This window comes from Denticeps clupeoides, unplaced genomic scaffold, assembly GCF_900700375.1.
Source record: "Denticeps clupeoides unplaced genomic scaffold, fDenClu1.1, whole genome shotgun sequence".
Lineage (NCBI taxonomy): Eukaryota > Metazoa > Chordata > Actinopteri > Clupeiformes > Denticipitidae > Denticeps > Denticeps clupeoides.
Genome location: NW_021629754.1, coordinates 23,862 through 45,677, shown reverse-complemented (window position 1 = coordinate 45,677; position 21,816 = coordinate 23,862). Strand labels below are relative to the sequence as shown.

General features: G+C 45.5%; 1 protein-coding gene across 1 annotated transcript in view; it reads right to left on the bottom strand.

The window, feature by feature from the left end:
• The window catches only part of LOC114773375 (low-density lipoprotein receptor-related protein 1B-like), a gene marked incomplete at its 3' end in the record, with an annotated part of 83,373 nt that extends 64,216 nt beyond the window's left edge, over nt 1–19,157 (bottom strand). The window contains exon 1 of the mRNA XM_028965827.1: nt 18,900–19,157. Within this exon, the coding sequence (XP_028821660.1) occupies nt 18,900–18,993 (94 nt within the window). The remainder of the gene's footprint in view (nt 1–18,899) is intronic.
• Between the last annotated feature and the right edge of the window lie 2,659 nt (nt 19,158–21,816).

Here is a 21,816-nt window from a genome sequence, read left to right as displayed (position 1 = left end):
GTTCCCGCTGAGGAAGCTGAGGAATTAAAATTTGATGTCAAATAAAGTACAAAGCGATTCTTCCTTTCCTCTCTGCTTCAGGGCCCAGTGCAGAGTTCATAGTAAATGGAACAAATCGGTACATCAGTGCCAGAAAGAAATTTCAATTAATGAAACTCGAGCAAACGATCTCGAAAGTTTTGTAGGCGTGTGTGTGTGTGTGTGTATATAAGCAGCCCAAATGAAAGCTGAGTGGCATGTAAAGCAGCCCTTCTCCTATTGTAATCCCACCAGGTAAAGCTGGGCTAATATAAAAAGGTGAAAATTCAATTTTCTCTGTGGCGGAAATGATCAGTGTCTATGATCGGCCGGCTGAAGAGATGGCGGCCGAAGGTTCTTTGGAAAATAAAACGTGCCGTAAAATGAAATATGAGATGAGGCCAATCCGTCAGGGCGCTGCCTTATTATAACGCCGTCTCTACCTTTAATTAAAGGTGCTGGCGCCCCCCCATGATTGGCAGTTTATTTTTATGTCGCAGGACGAACCCCAACGCCGCCAAAGTCATTTGCATTTTGACAGCGGCGTCTAGTTTAGATGCACCGTAGGATCTTGATCAGTCTCCTGTTGGGCCTTAAAACGCACTGCACTTGTTTCATATTTTTACTCTTCCACTGGGGTTCAGACCCAAAAGTACACAAGTCCATTTCAACGATCTCTTTAAACTGATGGTCTGGTGTGCAAATGCTGCCGGGTTTAACACGGCCTTTAGCGCTATTGGCCTTTTACAAACTCCTAAAAACCAAGAAAAAAGCCTTTAGAGTGACGTGAACGGCATTTCTGCCAGACCATCCATGGCAATTTAGCCTAGGACTGAATTTGATGTCTTTAAAACTGCTCCACAAAGGGAAACTGAAGGTCAAAAATCTACAAAAGCCATTAAAAAGGGGCAGTTCTCAAAAATACAGACACTCTTTCTTTGCTCAGTGGCGGATGCAGAGAGGGGCTGGCGATGCCAGGCGAGGCGGAGAAGGAAATGTTTGCCGGAGTATAAAACACTCGGCACACGGCTCAGACTAGTATGGAAATTTTTATATGTTAATGTGTGGATAAAGCAACTGAATGCGATAAGGCGAAACACAGCTTATCATAGGGTTTGAAGTTGGGGATAATCCCGGATGAGGTGTGAGTTAAAGGAGGTGAAGAATCAGTCTTTAAACGGACACCTCGGTGGAGCGGATTATCCTGCTTTTATCATGGTTTCAACGAAAACCACAGAAAGGTCACTCACAGGATTCGCGGCAAAACATTCATACTGCGATGTGAAACACAATACACAAAGTCTGGTTCTAGACGTCCAAAAATGTAATGTGCAAGGGCTAGACGATTTAGAAAAATGGCAACAAATAGATTAATCAAAGACTGTTTCAATCGTTTGTTCCAAAATTTCACATTTTGCCATGTACCAGTATTCTGTTTTTTGGTCTCAACCCTGAGTGTAACACAACACCTCATTTTCAGACATGTTTGACGAATAAAGTAAATTGTAAAAATGTATGCTCTTTATTGGTACATTTCTTCTTAAAGTAACTACAGTAGAGTTAGAAAGCATTATTTTCCATGCAGCCCTGCTGATATTTTGAAAAGTGGCATAAGTGAAGGCTTGAAAATGTCCAGTCAGCCCCCAGGTACTGCATCACTAGAACAGCACAGAATCTTGGGAGTAATTCTTAGATTTACTTGTTGCCCTTAGTCCCCATTAACTATGATTTTCTATTGTTTTAATGCACACCTACGAGCCAATCAGAGGCTGAAATCTTTCAATGCCCACCTCATCATGACTGATGCCTGAGACAAAGTCTCAGGTATTATGATGTAATATTTTATAAAAGTACATGTGCTACTTTGATTGCATGTTTCACAGAGGTTTACAGTTTATTTTGTATATAATATTTTCAACATTACAGGGAGTGCAGAATTATTAGGCAAATGAGCATTTTGTCCACATCATCCTCTTCATGCATGTTGTCTTATTCCAAGCTGTATAGGCTCGAAAGTCTACTACCAATTAAGCATATTAGGTGATGTGCATCTCTGTAATGAGAAGGGGTGTGGTCTAATGACATCAACACCCTATATCAGGTGTGCATAATTATTAGGCAACTTCCTTCCTTTTGGCAAAATGGGTCAAAAGAAGGACTTGACAGGCTCAGAAAAGTCAAAAATAGTGAGATATCTTGCAGAGGGATGCAGCACTCTTAAAATTGCAAAGCTTCTGAAGCGTGATCATCAAACAATCAAGCGTTTCATTCAAAATAGTCGACAGGGTCGCAAGAAGCGTGTGGAAAAACCAAGGCACAAAATAACTGCCCATGAACTGAGAAAAGTCAAGCGTGCAGCTGCAAAGATGCCACTTGCCACCAGTTTGGCCATATTTCAGAGCTGCAACATCACTGGAGTGCCCAAAAGCACAAGGTGTGCAATACTCAGAGACATGGACAAGGTAAGAAAGGCTGAAAGACGACCACCACTGAACAAGACACACATGCTGAAACGTCAAGACTGGGCCAAGAAATATCTCAAGACTGATTTTTCTAAGGTTTTAGGGACTGATGAAATGAGAGTGAGTCTTGATGGGCCAGATGGATGGGCCCCTGGCTGAATTGGTAAAGGGCAGAGAGCTCCAGTCCGACTCAGACGCCAGCAAGGTGGAGGTGGAGTACTGGTTTGGCCTGGTATCATCAAAGATGAGCTTGTGGGGCCTTTTCAGGTTGATGATGGAGTCAAGCTCAACTCCCAGTCCTACTGCCAGTTTCTGGAAGACACCTTCTTCAAGCAGTGGTACAGGAAGAAGTCTGCATCCTTCAAGAAAAACATGATTTTCATGCAGGACAATGCTCCATCACACGCGTCCAAGTACTCCACAGCGTGGCTGCCAAGAAAGGGTATAAAAGAAGAAAAACTAATGACATGGCCTCCTTGTTCACCTGATCTGAACCCCATTGAGAACCTGTGGTCCATCATCAAATGTGAGATTTACAAGGAGGGAAAACAGTACACCTCTCTGAACAGTGTCTGGGAGGCTGTGGTTGCTGCTGCACGCAATGTTGATGGTGAACAGATCAAAACACTGACAGATGGCAGGCTTTTGAGTGTCCTTGCAAAGAAAGGTGGCTATATTGGTCGCTGATTTGTTTTTGTTTTGTTTTTGAATGTCAGAAATGTATATTTGTGAATGTGGAGATGTTATATTGGTTTCACTGGTAAAAATAAATAATTGAAATGGGTATATATTTGTTTTTTGTTAAGTTGCCTAATAATTATGCACAGTAATAGTCACCTGCACACACAGATATCCCCCTAAAATAGCTCAAAATAAAAACAAACTAAAAACTACTTCCAAAAACATTCAGCTTTGATATTAAGTTTTTTGGGTTCATTGAGAACATGGTTGTTGTTCAATAATAAAATTATTCCTCAAAAATACAACTTGCCTAATAATTCTGCACTCCCTGTATTGTTAATAGTGAACATTGATATAATTGCATGAATGTTTCGTCTCCCTCAGAGGCAAAAAGAATACCTACACATACACAGGATGGCAAAAAGCAGGAAAAAAACAATACGAGCAACAGTTGGATGCCCGCTTGACAATTTCACACTCAGCGATCCTCAGGGGATGTGCAACGCTCTACAAGAAGCCTTCTCATAATGCTAATGACATTATGAAGGAACACGTGCCCAAGATGTCATCAGCACATTGCTGCCTGCTGTCCGAAGACGTATTGTTTCATAATGGGACTGATGAGGACCCCCCCCCCCCTTTAATCTCTTGTTGTGCTGATGAACCTTTTGCAGCATTTCAGCTGTGTCCATATCATTGTTTCAATCATCGGTCATGTAAAGATTGTTCCTTTCTTCTTCTTCTTCTTCTTCTTTTCGGGCTTGTCGGCAGGATTAGGGCGGCGAGTACCACCATTCACCCGCGCTGTAATACATATATATAGTGCAAGAGAAACTCGAACATTATACATCCCATATTTCAATTACACTGCTGACTCCCTCTCTCCATCCTTTTATTCTGCAGCAACAATAATGAGCAGAGGCCCATTAACAAACCTCTCATTTACAGATCTACAATTCACTTTGATAAACCATTCTCATACTACTAAACCCCCCATACAGTCAAATAAAAGACTGGTAATGAAATGAACATCATTATTGTGCATGTTTTAATAAACCCGCAGGTGTGTGTGCTGATCAGAAAAACCTCAGGGTTAAGCACAGAACCTAGACGCTGAAAAAGTGGATTACCTCTCCCTTTCCATTTCTCCAACTCACATACAAAACCGTGCAAATTCTCAATAGAAGATTAATGTTTAAAAGTTGTGAAACCGTGGAGTGTGCCACAACATCAAAAGAAAAAATCTGAAACGGTGTGCAATGAAAATCCTCAGACGATAAAGGAAATGAGGATGAACTACAGTATAATCCCTCGCTGAATCTTCCAGAAAGTCATTAGGTCAAAGGAGTGCGGAGGCTGCTGTGTGAGGGCCCTTTATATAATGAATCGTCTGCAGTCCTCCGGGGGAAACAATGCCTGAGGCTGGCTGCTTGTGTTTGGCGAGTCTGAAAATTAATGTTTTGAAGTGCTATCTGCAAAGGGTCCCTCAGGGCACCTGCTGGCTGCCATTTCTGTAGGCATCGCCATTGCAACTTGTATGAAAGCATTTTGATTTCGCCACCGCCGTGATCCGGAATCCATGAATCACTCGCCTCTGTCTGAAATTGCGGACGTGGCAGACAGCATCTGTTAAATTATGGACAGGTTTCGCCACCCCCATGTGTCAATCTAAAAAGAACAAGGCCAAAAAAAAAAACAAAAAAACAGTAAATCCACACGTGTCCATTATACCACTGAAGCCTGTGTCACCGTTCACTCTATCAAAGGTTCTCAAGAAGAACTTCAGTCCATAAATTGGCAGTTTTCTTCTGAAATCTGACCTCTAAAGGTCTGGAGAAAGATGTTGGATGCCTTCAAAGGAGGCACTTTTAGCAGCGCAACTTCTATTTTCACGGCAATGTGCAGCGTAACACATTGAGCTACGGAACAGTCTTGACAGCTACAGCAAATTATCCACATCGAGATCCCTTTCTGACTCACAGACACAAAAGTACAATTTCCTCCCTGAGACCTCGAGACCATACTCTTTGGAACATAAAATATTGTTGGAAGTGCTGCCAAGAGTGACTCCTCACATTTCGCTGGGGAATTGGCTCCAAAAATTTACAAATGAATTCGGAATAAGAGAAAGGTCTGTTCCTTCCACCATACGGTCCAATTATGAGCATAAAAAAAATCTTTTTAAAGAGTCTAAATTTGAGTATTATGACACATATGACACATAGTGTAAAAGTGACCAGTTGGATGGTTTAATGATGTTTGCATAGCGCCCAGGACTGTTCTCGGTTCAGCCTGCCACTCCGTCTATGTTGAAGAAACCAAGATAACAGTACAACAGAGCTTCTTGTGAAAGCACCTCACGTACCACATCAGGACGAAAAAAGGCCAACGCCGACCTCATCACAGCGCCGTGTCAGTGGAGTCAGCATGACAGCTGAGCAATCAGAAAACTGCAGCCAGCCCATGAGTCCGGCCCCTCCGACTCCGGGCCCAGGCACCGCACCTCCAGCGGAGATCAAGACACCTTCTGTCTTCCATGAAAAAAACTGTCAAAATGTGTGTCAGATGCAGGAACTTAGAGCTGTTCCACTGCAGTGAGCCTAAACGGGAAACCAGACGTTTTAAAGGCCTAAAGAAATACATGGTTGTCACAGCGGTTAAAGTTATGCACAGAATAGAAAGTCTATATCTTAAAATTGCACTCTATCTGTGCAGAAATAATGATGGGTGTAACCAAAAAATATTGATTAGTGAAATCGGGAAAGTGAAAGACATAAGACTTCAATTCTATTGGTCCACGCCCAACAGTTTGTTAAAAAATTCTACTGAAATTTTCGCCAGAGGGCAGCAGTTTGAACAGGAAGTGTCCCGGGTGGAAAGGATCTTTTATAATGCTCCTGGCAAAGTACATCACGCTTCGCTGTTATGACTGTCAAACCGACAGCCTGTCAGCTAACTTTGCAATTTTTTTTTTTTTCGCCCAACAATTATAACGCCTTCCTCTAAAGCCAGGCTAATCAGCTTGACTGAGAGCTTTGTGTAGTGCTTAGTTCATGCCTACAATGTATATGTCACAGATAAAAGTTCCAAGGCATTTTCAGTTTTCAGATGTTACAGACTGTCAAGGTAAGTATAAAAGTAGCCACAGTATCAACCAGTTCAATCAACTGAATTATAATAACTGTTACAAATAATGCTTAAATATAAAGAAATTCAACATGAGCTGAGACATTTAGAAATTGTTAAAAAAAAAAAGTCTGGAGACGGTTAGAAAAGCGCCACTTCTAAAGCGCCAGGAGTCTTGTAAACCACAGTGAGAGCTCCATTATCTACAAATGGAGAAAGTTGGAACAGTAGGAAAGTTCACTTGAGACTCACTAGCTAAAGTCCACGTTCGGAGACTGGACACAAATTGCATTCATGGGAGTGCTGCAAGAACCCAAAAAAAACAGGATAAAAATTTTCCTCACAAATGATGCCATCATTTGCAGGAACCGGAGACAAAGCTTTGGGCACCATCTGTAGCATGGTGCTGCATTATTCTGTCAGGCTGATGTAATGTACATGGCATAAGTGGCAGCCTGGGGAGGCACCCATGGGGCATCGGAGTGTAGAGGCATCCGGGTTGCTTCCTTTGGTCAATCCATCTATCATTTACGTTTACGGCGTTTATTAAGACTTATCCAGAGCGACCTACAAGCTGTGTAGTCACAGGGACAGTCCCCTGGAGCAACTCTGGGTTAAGCGTCTTGGGTGCCTTGGGTGCTTAGCACCCTGGGAGTGTATTAATGGGGTTGTGTATGCTTGTGTGTATGCTATGTTTTCCTTTTAAGCCAGAATGGCTGAACGGTGGCCTAGCGCTCGCAGAGCACCCGTGTGTGTGTTTATCCGTGCATGGATTCCCCTCTGTTAGTGTGTTTGGCTCTGTGCTGGGGTTGTATATAGTTTGTGTGTGTTTGGTTGAGGGTTTTGCGGTGGTGAATATAGCACTAGCTGGCTTGCCCGTATATATCACTTCCCGCACTTTAAATAAATACACTTTTATTGCACTTTGCCCCGTGTGTTCCTCCTTGTCACCATCCACCTAGTTCACATTGTCCACGTTCCTTCCCCCTAGACAGGAATGGGACACTTTGGGACACAATAGTAGTAAGTGGGGTTTGAATATGGGTCTTCTGGTTCATAGGCAGGTGTGTTACCCTCTAGGCTCCCACCACCCTATCTTATTCTGAGGTGCCAATGCAAAATAAAACACTTTCAATTACTGGAATGAAAAGAAAAACAGGATCTATTTCTTTTAAGAACACAATGCAGTAAATCACAGAAAGACAGCAAATTCTGTGTTAATAGTGCTGGCATCACTGTGTGGGTGTGACATTGACAGTAAAACAGTGTCTCACTATCCTGAGGAAAGTAAGCATTCGACAAGGGCACCTTCACCCAAAACGTATATTACTTTTTGAACATTTGCCAGATGACTGTGTTCTGTTTACACATGCTAGTGGTTTTTTTATTTTTACCACTATTGAACACTGGTGGTGGTTCATACATACAGTACACCCTACAATCTACATACCCGTCTTACCCAAGTTCAAGTGATCCCTGTCGAGCAGTGCGATTCGTAACAATTGATTGTGTTAATCTGCACAAGTCTTTACTACAGAAATGTCTGTAGCTATTTTTCATGGTGTAGCTTAATTTCCCTGCATCCTAACTCGTTTACATTATGTAAAACGTCAGGCCGGGACCAAGAATGAAATTTTTTCCTCAACAAAAAATAAGCTTTGTCTCATTAATACAGTTATAGTGAGTGGTGGGTAATGGGTGTAGCTGGAAGGAGAAACCCCAAAATCTACCATTAAAGCCGTATCTCTGTTTAATCACGTAAAAGAAATATGTGCAACTGTAATATTCTGGTGTGACAAGAGACCAAAACAACAAAGTGAAATGGTAGGGTGGTAGTAGCCTAGTGGGTAACACACTCGCCTATGAACCAGAAGACCCAGGTTCAAATCCCACCGTTGTGCCCCTGAGTAAGACACTTAACCCTGAGTTGCTCCAGGGGGACTGTCCCTGTAACTAGGGATTGTAAACTGCTCTGGTTAAGGGTGTCTGATAAACGTTGTAAATGTAAAAATGCAATGAAATAAAAAAATAAAGATCGATACACTGTCCCCGTGGCAACAATGCTGCCTCTCCAGGGCTGATGCCCCAGTAATTACTGAATGTTAAGTTATTCAAGACTGTCGGCTAAATGAAAAAAATGCAAATGTAACATTTTTTTTTTTACTTACTCCTCATGTAGTAACCAAGAGGTTTAGGAAATAATCACTGACTCACTGTCAACCCCATCCCGAAAAAAAATATATATCCTTAATCTCCACTTTCTCCCTTAAGCAACATTCTTTGATTCCGTTTTCTGGAATTTAAAAATATGGAAATGAAGGTGCTTGAGACATCCTGCAGTTTAAAATGTAGAAACAGCGCATCTGTGCCAGTCACTTGTCACTCCTTTCATCAGCATGTAGTTTAATGACGCCCAACTCAATTATACAGCGACATGAACGTTACGGATCCAACACATCTGTTGCTTTCTGTGCGGCAGTATGAAACAAGCACACCCCGCTTGCCTGGTGATGCTCAATGACCCAGGATGGGCTTCCACACCTGTGGAAGGGCGAGTCTGCCTGGTTAAGATCCCAATTCAAAAGGCGACACTGTAACGTTTTAAAGCCAAAGTCAGCAGCCAAAGGGGGCGCAGTGGATTAGTCCCCCCGGAGCTACTTTTTACCAGGCAGTCGGTTTCCCACCACAATACACCATAATTACCAATCAAATTTAACGTCGGCCGCGTTGGAAACGATTTGAAAGGTTACCTTCGCTCGTTGATAATTAAACCCCCGCTGATGGCACGCTAGTCGTGCTTGTTTGCTGAGAAATGAACAGAAAAACACACACACACACACACACACACACACACATACACACACACGAGAGCGCAATCAGAGGCTTGTGTGTTTATGTATGTGTGCTTTTCTTTTTTCAGCCGAACCACGCTGTCTGTCAGCTTCACCTGCCCTGCCGGGGGGGTTGTCATTTGTCACTCTACAAAGAAATGAACAGCCTTGAGGAGAACCGAATCAAAATGCTTACCTTTCTGTGGAGCTTAACCCCGTAACCCTCCAGGAATTTCGAAGGCATCCGCCCTTCTTCATTCTGCCGCAACTCATGTTTAAATGTGATTCGATGTGAAATGCATTGTGTTGCGCGGTAAAACTGAAAAAAATCATTGTAATAAGTAACAAACGAGTGCCCTGGCAAACATGATCATTATACCAGTGACTTGTTCCATAAAACATACTTGCCTAATGCCACCACCCTCATAAAAAAAAAAATGCTCCATAACTACTCTCACTCCTCAGACTTTTATTACATCCTGCTTCTCATCTACAAAATCCAAAATTATTCATATACTCATTTCCCACTCATGCTACTCATTGTAGCATGCACCTTAAGTAATGTTGTTTGTCTTGTATGTAATCTGTATATTCTCTGCAAATAACAGTCTCATTGCATATCATTCATCGTATTGATTGAATCTGACAAAAAGATATATAAACGTGAGTGAAAAAAACGCACAATACCACACAATCATATTTCACCATCTATGAGCACAGTCCCTGCCCCTGCACAGAAATAGGCTTCTTTCAAAACAGGAAAAATATTCAGACTCCCCTGAGGTCTTATGTCCAGCACAAAGACCAGGTAAAATTCATGGTCACAGCTGACCTTCTGTGTCCTTTGGGTACAGTCACGACTTGGGGTCTGAAGGCAAAGGAGGCGCAGAAGTGAGGCGTGTTCTGACAAAGGATATTTATTAAAAATAGAAAATCAAACTGGGCACAATGGCCAAAAAGAAAAATCATAACCATAAACTGTCCCGAAGGCATGTGTCCATAATGAGAGGAGCAACACGAACACAAAGGTAAGTAACTGGGTGTGGCCTAACAGTTCTTATGGAGTCCTGGTCGTAAATGGGTCCATCTGGGATGGATCAGGACTCCATAATCAGGTGCAGGTGCACCTGCTGTTATCACCCAAGCCCTGCAGGCGCCATGCAGGGAGGCGGTCCCGGACCGGCCAGGACAGATACCAACCCTGCTAGTTACGTCCCTACTGACGCTTTTTCTGCATCCCTCGCTGATGCCCGCCAGGAGACGCTCCCAGACCGTCCAGAGTCCGCTGCTCACGCTCTATGGCATGGTTCGCCATGGCACGACCCCATCATATGGATGGCATCCTTCCTTCAGATCGCGGTGCCACACCACCATGGCTCACCTCGCCATAGCGCAACACTCTCTTCGGGCCAGCTGTCCAGTGATCCCCGCTGGCACCCGCACTCATCACAGGTTCTCCGTCTTCTCCTCTGCTTACTTCGCATGCTACGCTTCTGGTGTGGGAGGCCACATTCTCTCACGACTTGGGGCCAGAAGGGAAAGGAGGCGCAGAAGCGAGGCGTGTTCTGACAAAGGCTATTTATTATAAACAGAAATCAAACCGGGCATGATGGCCAAAAAGGAAAATCATAAACATAAACTGTCCTGAAGGCGTGTGTCCAGAACAACAGAAGCAAAACAAGCACAAATAATGTCTAGATACATGTGGCAGCACCTACTGGGTGCTGCCGAACAGTTCTCATGGAGTCCTGGCCCATCGAGCCTAATCGGTATTAGCTGGTATGGACCAGGACTCCATAATCAGGTGCAGGAGCACCCCATGGCCCCTGGGCTATCACAGGTACCTTTGATGTCTCCTGGGCAACGCAACCTCAAAGATGAACCCCAAAGCCAGAATCACCCGCTCGCTCCCGCCTTTCACCCCAAAAATGACAGCCTCTCAGCGCAGCACCACAGTATTTTGCTTATTCGACTGAAACAATCACCGCTCTCTAAAAGTGCAAGGCGTCTCCGCGTCGCCCCCCTCTCTGTTCCTGCCCGTCTCTGAGACCACTGAACAATTTCAGAGGAGTGTTGTTTATCTGGCAGGATGCGGCAGATGGCTGTGACAGGCCCCTTGTTTTTCGGGAGGCTGAGTGCTTCATCTCCGGCCCCCTTTCCCGGGGCACTCAGGCACAGCGGCGAGGCAGGAGGCATGAGTGCGCTACCACGATGGGGGGAGAGGGGAGAGAAACGAACACCGAAGTCTGCCTCTAATTACGGCAAAAGCCGGGGAAGCGAAAACCAACTCGACTTAACGGTGGCTGTCACGCAGGTAGCCTGTTTGGAGGCACATCCGTGGAAATCCACTGCTGAGATCAGAGTAGCAGAGACACTGCGTGGGAAGCAATTAAAAATATAATAACTGAGAGACAGAGGAGTCTTTTGAACCAAACAGAATAGACTTAATGCAAAAGATCTCAGCTTCTGCAAAGTTCAGGAGTTTGGTTTAATTAGTGTGCGATTTTACAGTGATTGGTTTGAGAACATTTATAGAATTATTCTGCTGCGAGTAAAGTGATCAGACGTCACAGTATATTGTCCCACGTACTGCATATTGAGGTGCTGGGGGATATTTTTGAAGCACTATATAAGACGTAAGGTGTTGGGGACAAGTGAATAGATGAGATTCAAAAATTCATCAATCAGAACTAAAACTATAAATGTTGCAATGTCCACCTGATGGTAAGTAAGCTAGTTTGATTTGCTAGTAAGTGAAGGGGACTGTAGGACCTTGTTGATGATGTTCTCAGAGTAGAAAACACTACTGACAAAATTGGCCTGGCAAGAATAGAATGTTCCTTACTAAATACATGTAGGCCTGGGCAATAAATTAAATTTTAATATTGATTACAATTTTGGCTTCAAATTATTACAAAAATAACACGTGTGTTACTACATTCCTTTTCACAAAGATGCCCAAAGTTGCCCAGAAAATTCCAGATTGCCATTTTTGTATTTCAGAACTTTTCTGGTGTGAAGTGATATTTAAAGAAAGTCTTCTTAAAATGCAAAATGTTAAAATTGTTAAACAATTACGACTGGATGTTTCAAAGGTCAAATGGTTTTTGCCATAATCATGCAGACATTTATCTATAAATCTTGAAGCAATGTGATGCAAGATGACACTCCAAGCTAACACACACTAGATCTGTTATGCTGCCAGACAATAACGCTCAATGTTTGGCAGTTTATTTGGTAACTTGTTAAGATTGATTAAATTATGAGATGAGCTGCACAATCATAAACAGGCACTAGGGGTGCAGAGGCACTGGACTGTATATTGGACTGTCACGTCTGTCCAATCTCTCCTTTTGGACAGCAGGATTTCATTTTTTTATTGATCCAGGAATGTCCAGTGACTGGATATTAACTCGCGGGGAGGACTTTCTTCCATTGGCGCTTACAACTTAACAGTAACTTTGCATATCATAGCCTGTTAAGCTGTAAGCCTTTATGGGTGAAAGTTAATGTTCGTTCACTGTTGTGCCTCCACCCACTCGCCGCCTCTCAAACTGTTGTAACTAAAGCGTAGCTGGAAGTGCAACTCGCACACAGATGAGGTAGAAAAAAGAAAACAAACATGCATGGCGAGCACTAGCGAAGAAGCACAGTCGAGAGATTAAAAAAGTAACCGCAGCAAAACGCCAACTGTCTATCCGGAATGTGTTTGAACAGACCAACCATGGCACAAGAAACACAAGAAAATAACAAACCGTACAAGGTACAAACCGTACCGTGGGATGGCTGGGAAAGTGAAGTGATTCTGTGAAAACACTGCGGCACAGCACACGGTGACACAATGAAATGTGTCCTCTTCTTTTAACCATCACCATTGGTGAGCAGTGGGCAGCCATGACAGGCACCCGGGAAGCAGCGTGTGGGGACGGTGGCACCTCAGTGGCACCTTGGCATTTTGGTTTTCGAACCGGCAACCTTCTGATTTCGGGTCCGCTTCCTTAACCACTAGGCCACCACTGTGCCCTTGCACCCCTGTCAGCTACGTCTATAAAGCATATAAAAGGCCTTGCTGATATTCCATAGCTGGCAGCAGGCCATCGTGTGCTGGCCCAGTCATCTAAGTTAGACTACATCTGTATGAATGGAGATGTGCGGAGACTCGGAGCATCAAAATAGTGTCACATTTCATGCATGTAGACATCACATCTGTACATCTGAAAACTCAAATAGCTTTTCTTTCGCGCAACAAGTGGATGTCCTCAAACACTCACGACATGAGTGAATATTTTACACAGTAAATCAGATAAGGACAAAGCTAGCCAGAGATATCACGGATACAAAGAACAGAATGTTAAGAGTTCTTTTCTGGAATAAAATCAACGTCACTTGTCCCACGGGGTCTCGCACTGACATACTAATTTCACCACATCTGGTTCGTGGCATCTGGTCTCCCTGTTTTCCAATCCCATGTGATGGTTAGACTGTGAGTAGTTGTCTGGACTGCATTTGAGCATCTCCATCGATAGTCATTAGAGACCCATTCTGCAATAATATTAACCGGCCAAGTCTCAAACGTGGCTTTTTTTGATCCCCCACAAGACTGTTTAAAACGGCACAAAAGGCAAATACCTCTCAAGCCAGGACTTTTGACTTTAATATCAGCAGGCTTAGCATAGAAAACAGACTAAAGCATCTCTGATTCCCTGTGTCAACTTCATTTTCTTTCCCGGCCTCTTCTGGGATTGGCCCCAGCTCAGACAAGAGTTCCTGACTAACCGCGAGACAGGGGGTGGGAAACCTTGGAGACGATCACCAGACGCCCAACCCCCCAACCCCCCCCCCCCCCCCCCCCCCCCCCCCCCACAGCCTCGCTGTGCATATTCCCAGGGGCTCGGCAGGTCGAGCCGGAGCGCTTCCCCGCGGCGCTGCCGTATCTGCGGCACAGGCAGAACATCGCCGATGAGGCCGCCGATTCGCATCTCGGTTCCCCCGCCCCGAGGCTCAGCCCTCGCCTCCGATGTCACCAGGAAGGTTCCACCTTGCCGAGGAAAAGGGACCTGAAATTAAGACGATCCCTTTTTTCCTATAAATTGCATGCCGGCACGCGGCGTAGGGGCTCGTGAAGCATGCATAATCAGCCGCCGCATCCGTCAAACAAGATTAGAATATGAATGAGCGTGGGATTACAGACCGGTGTTGGCAATGAGTATCTGCAGTGTGTTTTTTTTTTTTTTTTCTCCGGCATGTCTGCTGTGAGAAAGTTAATAGTTAATTTATTTATATATATATATATATATATATATATATATATATATATATATATATATTACCGCGCCTGGGGTCTTTGCCGCAGACGCTCCCATGAATCACTTCTCTGTGCTAATTTTCTCTCGGGCGCTCCTGCATCGGCCCCTCAGTCTTGGTGGGTGCCAGGTGGCAGCTGGACTGGCTCCTCGACAGTCTGGCTCGGGGGCCGACGTTCGCCGCACAGTGCGAACCTCACCGTCGGCAAGTCTATTTCACCACAGGTGTTTGCCGATACGAGCGCGTCGGCTGTCGGGCGGGCAGGCAGGTGTTATCCGCGGGACACCTTCACGAGCAACCTCGTTACGTATTCACTCAAGCGCAGGCGAAACGGGAGTTTCTCTACGGATCGACCGTAGGAAAAGGTCACGACCTCTACTACCGAAGTGGCACGGAGTAATACAGCCATCTACCACAACACAGCGTCCTGAAATACTGTTTCACCGAACAAAATATGGAATTTCACACAATAACACAACTACCAAGAATCATGGCCGACAGTGAGAGGTAACATGAGTGTTATTGCCACTGATGACATCATACCGATGACATTCTGAATGACAATTCATTAAAACCTTACAAAAAGTATCTTGATGACTCGCTTATTGGACCAAGATATTTATGTTCACATTTGACCAATAACTTGTCATTTTCTCCTCGGGGTCGGCCAATTTTTTGATCCATTTTTCAATAAAGAGACGTCATTAGTGCATTAGTGTGCACCACCGCAGTGACACAGGCAGAGAGTTGTTTCTAACCCTTTATTCGAACTTGATTGAAAAGCTACCTTAGATCTATCGTGCGATTAGACAACGATTGTGGGCAAGCAAGATCAAGCAGCCGGAATAACTCTCAGCCAATCAGGATTGGGTCATGCTGCTCAGCTCGTACCAATGAAGTTAATGGGCCCTAATGTCCAATGTCCTTCTGGCTTAGAAAAGGCTAATATGAAGCCATCATTAGATTTACTTTCTTATCCTCCCATGAGTGTTTTCCCACAGCTAGAACAAGGTCGAGACCACTTACGTCCCACCACATGCTGCGAATGTAAATGCATGATGCGAATGTAAATTTCACTTTGTCACAACCCTCCACAACCGAGCGACTTTGAAACTATTTTCGTTCGGGCACGATTACAACATCGCGAGCGGCCTTATTTCATCACAGACACAAAGAAGTAACTTTGACGGGAGGTGGTCTGCCCGGAAACGCATTTACCGAGTCTCCGGGCTCATCGGTGTGTTCAGGTCTGCCTCTTTGATTTAGCCTCACCGTTCCTTTCATTGCTGCTTCATATGAGCTCTCCTGACTTATGAAGACGATGCTTATTTACCGCGTCTTTGTTACCTTTAAATTGCATTTCCCTTCTGTGGGCTCACAGGATAAAAGCGTATTGCTTTATCGCAAATCAGTAATTGCATTAGTCAGACACGCATTCACAAGCATTTTCCAAATGAAGGGCTCAGCAGCAACTGGAAACAAAAAAGGACCCATCAGTCTATCAGTCGTGTTATATTCATAGCGTATTTCTTTAATGATGCATAAAGCACAAATGAAGCCAAAGACAAATCTGTAATTGCCCGTTATTCTGAAACACAGGATTTTTGTCTGTGGTTCAGCCTCAAAGAGCTGAAGCTCCATTTGGTCATGTTTGGACCTGGGCCCTCACCAGAATTTTTCATTTAAATTAATTACCAAAAACAATTTGCTGAACAAGCCCATAACCGGACTTGTTTGAGGCTCTGGCAGCCAAGAAAACCCAGCTGGACAGAATGAGACATGGTCACCGACGCCAAGAGAAATAATAGAAGAAAAACGGTCCGCCACTCAGGTGCTGGATGAATCACTTCCTCGTAGCGCGAACGGCGGCCGCCGCGACTCTGTCATTTCTTCCACCCTTTCAGGCAGCACTTTCTGGTCAAATTAGTGCCCCTGCTTTTCGGGCGGGGTCAAATGTGGCACCAAACTTTCAAAGCTGAGGAGTCAGCAGTGTGCAGCACAGAAGAAGGGTGTTGGCCTACCACTTCTAAGCAGAAGGTTGCCGGTTCGAAGCCACTAGGCAAAGTACCGTCCCCACACACTGCTCCACAGGCGTCGTTCGCGGCCTAGCGAGCAAGCTAACAGACCCATAATCGCAAAGGGATCCCCAACCGCCAAGGTGCCGCTGAGGTACAGAGACCACATTTCATTGTATGCGCCATTCGTATCGTATGCATTGTTTTTATGTGTGACACATGGTTTCAATATGTCGCGTCTATAACAATAACCATTTTTTGACAGTCAAATGCCTTGCCGTCATAAAATCACCTGGAATGTCATCTTACACAAGATGGTGGGCAAGCGGCAACCAACTGTCGGTTCTGACTCGCAAGATCAGACCCAACTTAGACCCAAAATTTACCCCACTGACTGTCCAACAAATTACCATTTTATAAAAAGTTCTGCTGTGAGCAATGTGAAGTATACAGTGTGTGTGTGTGTGTGTGTGTGTGTGTGTGTGTATATATATATATATATATATATATATATATTTTTTTTTTTTTTTGCTAAATTTTTGATTAAATTAGTTACAATTTTTTATAAATTGACTAAACTTAATAAGTAATCAGGCCAAAATTGTTGAGTAGGTAATGTTTTTGAGCTTAACTTTACTTGAGACATGAAATTACATTTACATACGACCTTGGCTAAATGTTCATTTCTCAGACAAATTTGTATTAGATTAAATTAGTGATTCAGTGTCGATATGCCTGATAAAAACACAGGCCGATTGCAGTCATAGCTAGAATCACGAACATCAGTAAGTGCCACAACCGGCAGTTTTATCTAGTCCCTTAATCACGTCAATATCCACCCTTCATTCTTATTACTATTATTTAATTATACTATTACTAGTATTATTCATTCCATGGCATCAAGTGAAGGAAATGGGAAAACAATGAAAGAAATCAGACCAGGCTGAGTGATATGTAAACTCTGAGCAAGACACGCCCACCCCAAAGCCCCATGATGCACTGCATCATAAAAAAAAAGTGCATTGTGTTTGGAGGCTTCAGTAACTCTTTGGTATTTGCCGTTGCAGGTCCATTTTTTTTGTCACTGTATCTAAATCATCTGAATCTTGCCATTTGATGCCCCAGGAAGGTCGCCCGGCATTTGGAATTCTTCTTTGGAAATAAATCTTCAGGTGTTCATCTACCCGGCAACACCGCCGTTCCACTCCAACCCAACCGGACCCAGCAGTGGAAAGCATCACCCTGCACACTCCCCACCAGACCACCCTTTCTCCGCAGCTTTTATTGACTTAAGAACCAGTGGCAGGTATGACGATAAGCCCACGCAGATATAATCTCATTTCATTAGCCCTCGAAGACCATCTTCCTGATTTCATTAGGAAATTATTATTTACTCTGCCTCCCACAACGGCCCACAGGTTTCCCGGCAATGTTGAGCCATCACTAATCTTACCCGGCACGTCTCCGGTGCAGGGCCATCAGGGACGGGCAACCTCACTCCAGAACCAGAACGTGCACGTTTCGACAGCCGGAATGGGATTATCCGGGACGGGGTGGCACCGGGATGGAAGGCGTGTGCTGCTCTGCATCGAACGCCACCCCGGGCAGCAGAGAGACCGCGCCCCCAACGCTGACACGACACTGCCCCCGGCTCATCCACGATCAGTGGGTTTTCAGGGCGGGACGATTTATAACGCCTCGGCCTGACATTCACGTGAAAAGCTCCGCCGCAGACGTTCCAGGGAGGGATCGTAAACGTGCAGCGCTTGTCAAAGGGGGGACGACTGTGCCACCCTGTGTGTGTGTGTGTGTGTGTGTGTGTGTGTGTGCGTGGGTGTGTGGGCTTGTTTAGTCAACTCCTGGGAGCAAATCTTAGAACAAGGACCTCTAAGAAACGGGTCCCCGTTTAGCAGGGAATGCCCCCAAATAGCCAATACAAGACAACATGCTTGACTCGTTTCTTCAAGTTATATTCATGAAGCAGAGAAGTTGCGGTCTGCAGGCTGCTATGTGCGCATCTGCGTGTGTGTGTGTGTGTTTGTGTGTGTGTGTGTGTGTGTGTGTGTGTTACTTGCTGGGTGATCTGACGGGACCAGCAGCAGGACGGCAGTGAAGTTCTGCTCAGACCCGGTCAGTGGTGCTGGTGCTGCATCGAAGTCGAACACTGTCCTCCACTGGCTCCTTCTGGAGACCCCATGGACTACGATCTTTTTTTTGTTTTTTTTTTTGGTAAAGGTGACATTTTTATAACATCGACGTCACGTCTAAGGGACATCTGGACCTTCAGAATCCACGCAGATCGGTGGGACCGGACGAGGGACGAGAACCAGTTCGCGCGCGCGCGCAAAAGTCAACCCGACGCCGGTACCGAAGGACCCTCGAACCCCCCAAACCCTCGAACCAACCGAGCCGAAGTGTCTCCGGTGAGAAGTCGGGACTCGGGACTCGGCTTCATGTCTTACCTGCCCGTGCAGCGGCGGCTCGGGGCGCCTGGGCGCCACAAAATAAATCCCCCAGTCCCGAGATGACGAGCAGGGCGAGGAGCAGGTCGGACATCGCTGCGGGGAGGAGAGGACGGCGGCAGCCTGGAGGTCCGGGTCCGGATCCGGGTCCGAGCGCCGCGCCGCGCGTTCCGGTGGCGAGCTCGGGCGGGCACGTGGACGCGCGGGAGCGGACGGCAGCAGAATGAGGAGGGCGGGGGCAGATGGATGCGGTGTGTGAACAAGTGTGTGTGTGTGTGTGTGTGTGTGTGTGTGTCTCACTCGCTTTTCCTCTGTGTAAAAGAGAGAGAGAGAGAGAGAGAGAGAGGTGGGTGTGTGAGAGAGGGTTGTGCATCATCATTTCTTCTGCATCATTAGTTGACTTCATTCGTCAGAAAGATGGGTTCTCACATGAGTCCATTTCAGTACCTCGAAGTACATTCCTCAAGTAGGAAGCCCATCTAGACACCAGATTGGACCACAGCCGTCCGAGGACCAGAAGGTACAGAGATGTCACCTTGAAGTGTAAAGTGTACAAGATACTATATGTTCATTCATAGTTTCTTCAGTGAGAATCTGCCAACGTAAATGGTCATGAAAATAAAGAAAACACATTGAACACAAGTCACAGGCTGTTTGAAAAGCACAATAACAGATGAATTTGATCCAGCAAGTTTCTGATGGGTTTAAGTAAAGTAGCTTTTAAAGGTTGCGCAATAGTTGCGCTTTAGTAATAATACGTTTGCTACTTTGCCAACATTAGCATACGTGTGTGTTTGTGAAGATTTGTGGCTACGTTAAACAGCAAATCGTCAAAAAATGGCCAGACAGAAGATCATGGTGAAGAACCATGAACCCTCGAGGTCAAGTGCAACAGGTGACGGCATCATCATCATCACCATCACCATCACGAAGCTGCTTGCAGGCAACCAGACTTTAAAGCAAGTAACGCGTTTACATCGACTCAGCTCCCCCCGGTACCCCGGAGTTTCATCCTTAATCGGAAGTGACTCATCCGTGTGAGGGATGCGGCGTCCTTCGTCTCACGCAAAGCGGCCGGCCTGCGGAGAAATGTCCCGGAGGGCCGCCTTTCATCAAATATTTACAGACTGACGGACTGGACTTCTGTAGCGTAGCATGTCCTCTTAATTAAATGCGTGTGCGGCGCGCCGCACCGTCCCGCGGACTAGAGCTGAGGGAACGTCCCCGGAAATAACAACAGCTGCCGGTACATCATGGACGCCATTTACAGCAAACGGAAAAGAATCTGTCGGTTTAATTAGACGTGAGAAAATTCCGTCTCATCACTCTCAAGACACCCAGTTGGAGCGGGACATCACAGTTCAGTCGAACCTTCACTGGAGAGCGACGAAAACCAGCGTTTGTGGTGCTAGTAGCCTAGTGGTTGTAACACACCAGAAGACCCAGGTTCAAATCCCACCTACTACCATTGTGTCCCTGAGCAGGACTCTCAACCCTGAGTGTCTCCAGGGGGGGGACTGTCCCTGTAACTACTGATTGTAAGTCGCTCTGGAAAAGGGCGTCTGGTAAACGCTGTAGACGTTTAGGCAACATTAGTTATGTAAAGTGAAGGCATTATGTACCGAACGCTTTCGTCGCCCGCCGGGCCTGTTGGTATGTCGCGCAGAGGGTCTGCCCACACACCGCCACGCCCGAGGTTATAGCTGCCGGCCAGGCGCTGCCACTGCGGCACCTCCGCCTTTATTCCGAGGATTCTCCTCGACCTGCGGCCTCCTCACCATCGCGACTTCTTTTTCGTTCTCGGCCCCTCGCCGGGACGGCCGAACGTGTCCGTGTTTATTTTTAGCTGTGCTGCGACGTGGTGCCGGTGGCAAGACGCGGAGACGATCAGAACAAGCATCTCGGAGGAGTAAACAAACGGATGGCGCTTTTCCACCTCTCTGCAGCTCAGAATGTGCAGCGCTCGTGCATGCGGGCCCGGGGACGTGTGCGACACCGCGCTCTGCCACTGGGCTCCGTTTTAATGAACCGTCGCCGTTAGTGTGGAAAATGAGGGCCCGGCAAAGGTCGGCAATTAAAAGGCGCGACAGGCAGCCGGCCCGGCGAAAAACGAGTATTTCCATTAACCCCTTCACATCCCGCCTTGTTAAAAAAAAATAAAAAAATGTATTCACCATGTAAATAAAGAGTACTTACTGAACAATAAAGAGGAGCGGGCTGTCCAAATGAATTTTTTAGATTCTTCTAGTTCATACGTGAGTTAAATATTACTACGCCATATTTGCCCTTGGTCATGCATATGGAGCATGCATGGCATTTATAACAGTAGCAGCTCAATTGACATTTATTATTCTCACATTACCTGTTTGAAACATCGTCTATGACTTCGTCTATGACTCTATGTCTAACACCAAAACTAACCTGTGGAGAAGATATTTAGCCCCTGCAAAGATGTTAGGCTCTTCATACTACGTAAATCAGCACCATAGACAGCGGCCCCTTCGCAATCAGTAAGTACATGGTATTAATATAGTACATGAAAATATATCTAAAAAACATTTACTGGCCTATTTAAATCCATGAGGCTCCATTACAGGGTAGCAACTGTACATTTTTCGGGAAATTGAGGGACTTAAGGATGTCCTAGGTTGTAATTAAACGACTGAACGTCCCGCAGGAAGTGACACTTCCATTCCGCACCACTGGTGACTCATATCTAGGCAGGTACGTGGCGCGCATAGTAAACAGCTCCCGTGTAGTCGGTGGGCTCTCTCCGCCTCCATCTCCGCAGAAACAGACAGATGCAGATCCCTGACCTCCCTGCCTGCTGCGGAGAAGGCGCTCACGTGTGGTTGGAGGCGCGCAGGCATTAATAATGCCTGGAGGTGCAGCCCTCGCGGTTGCCGTGGACCAGGTG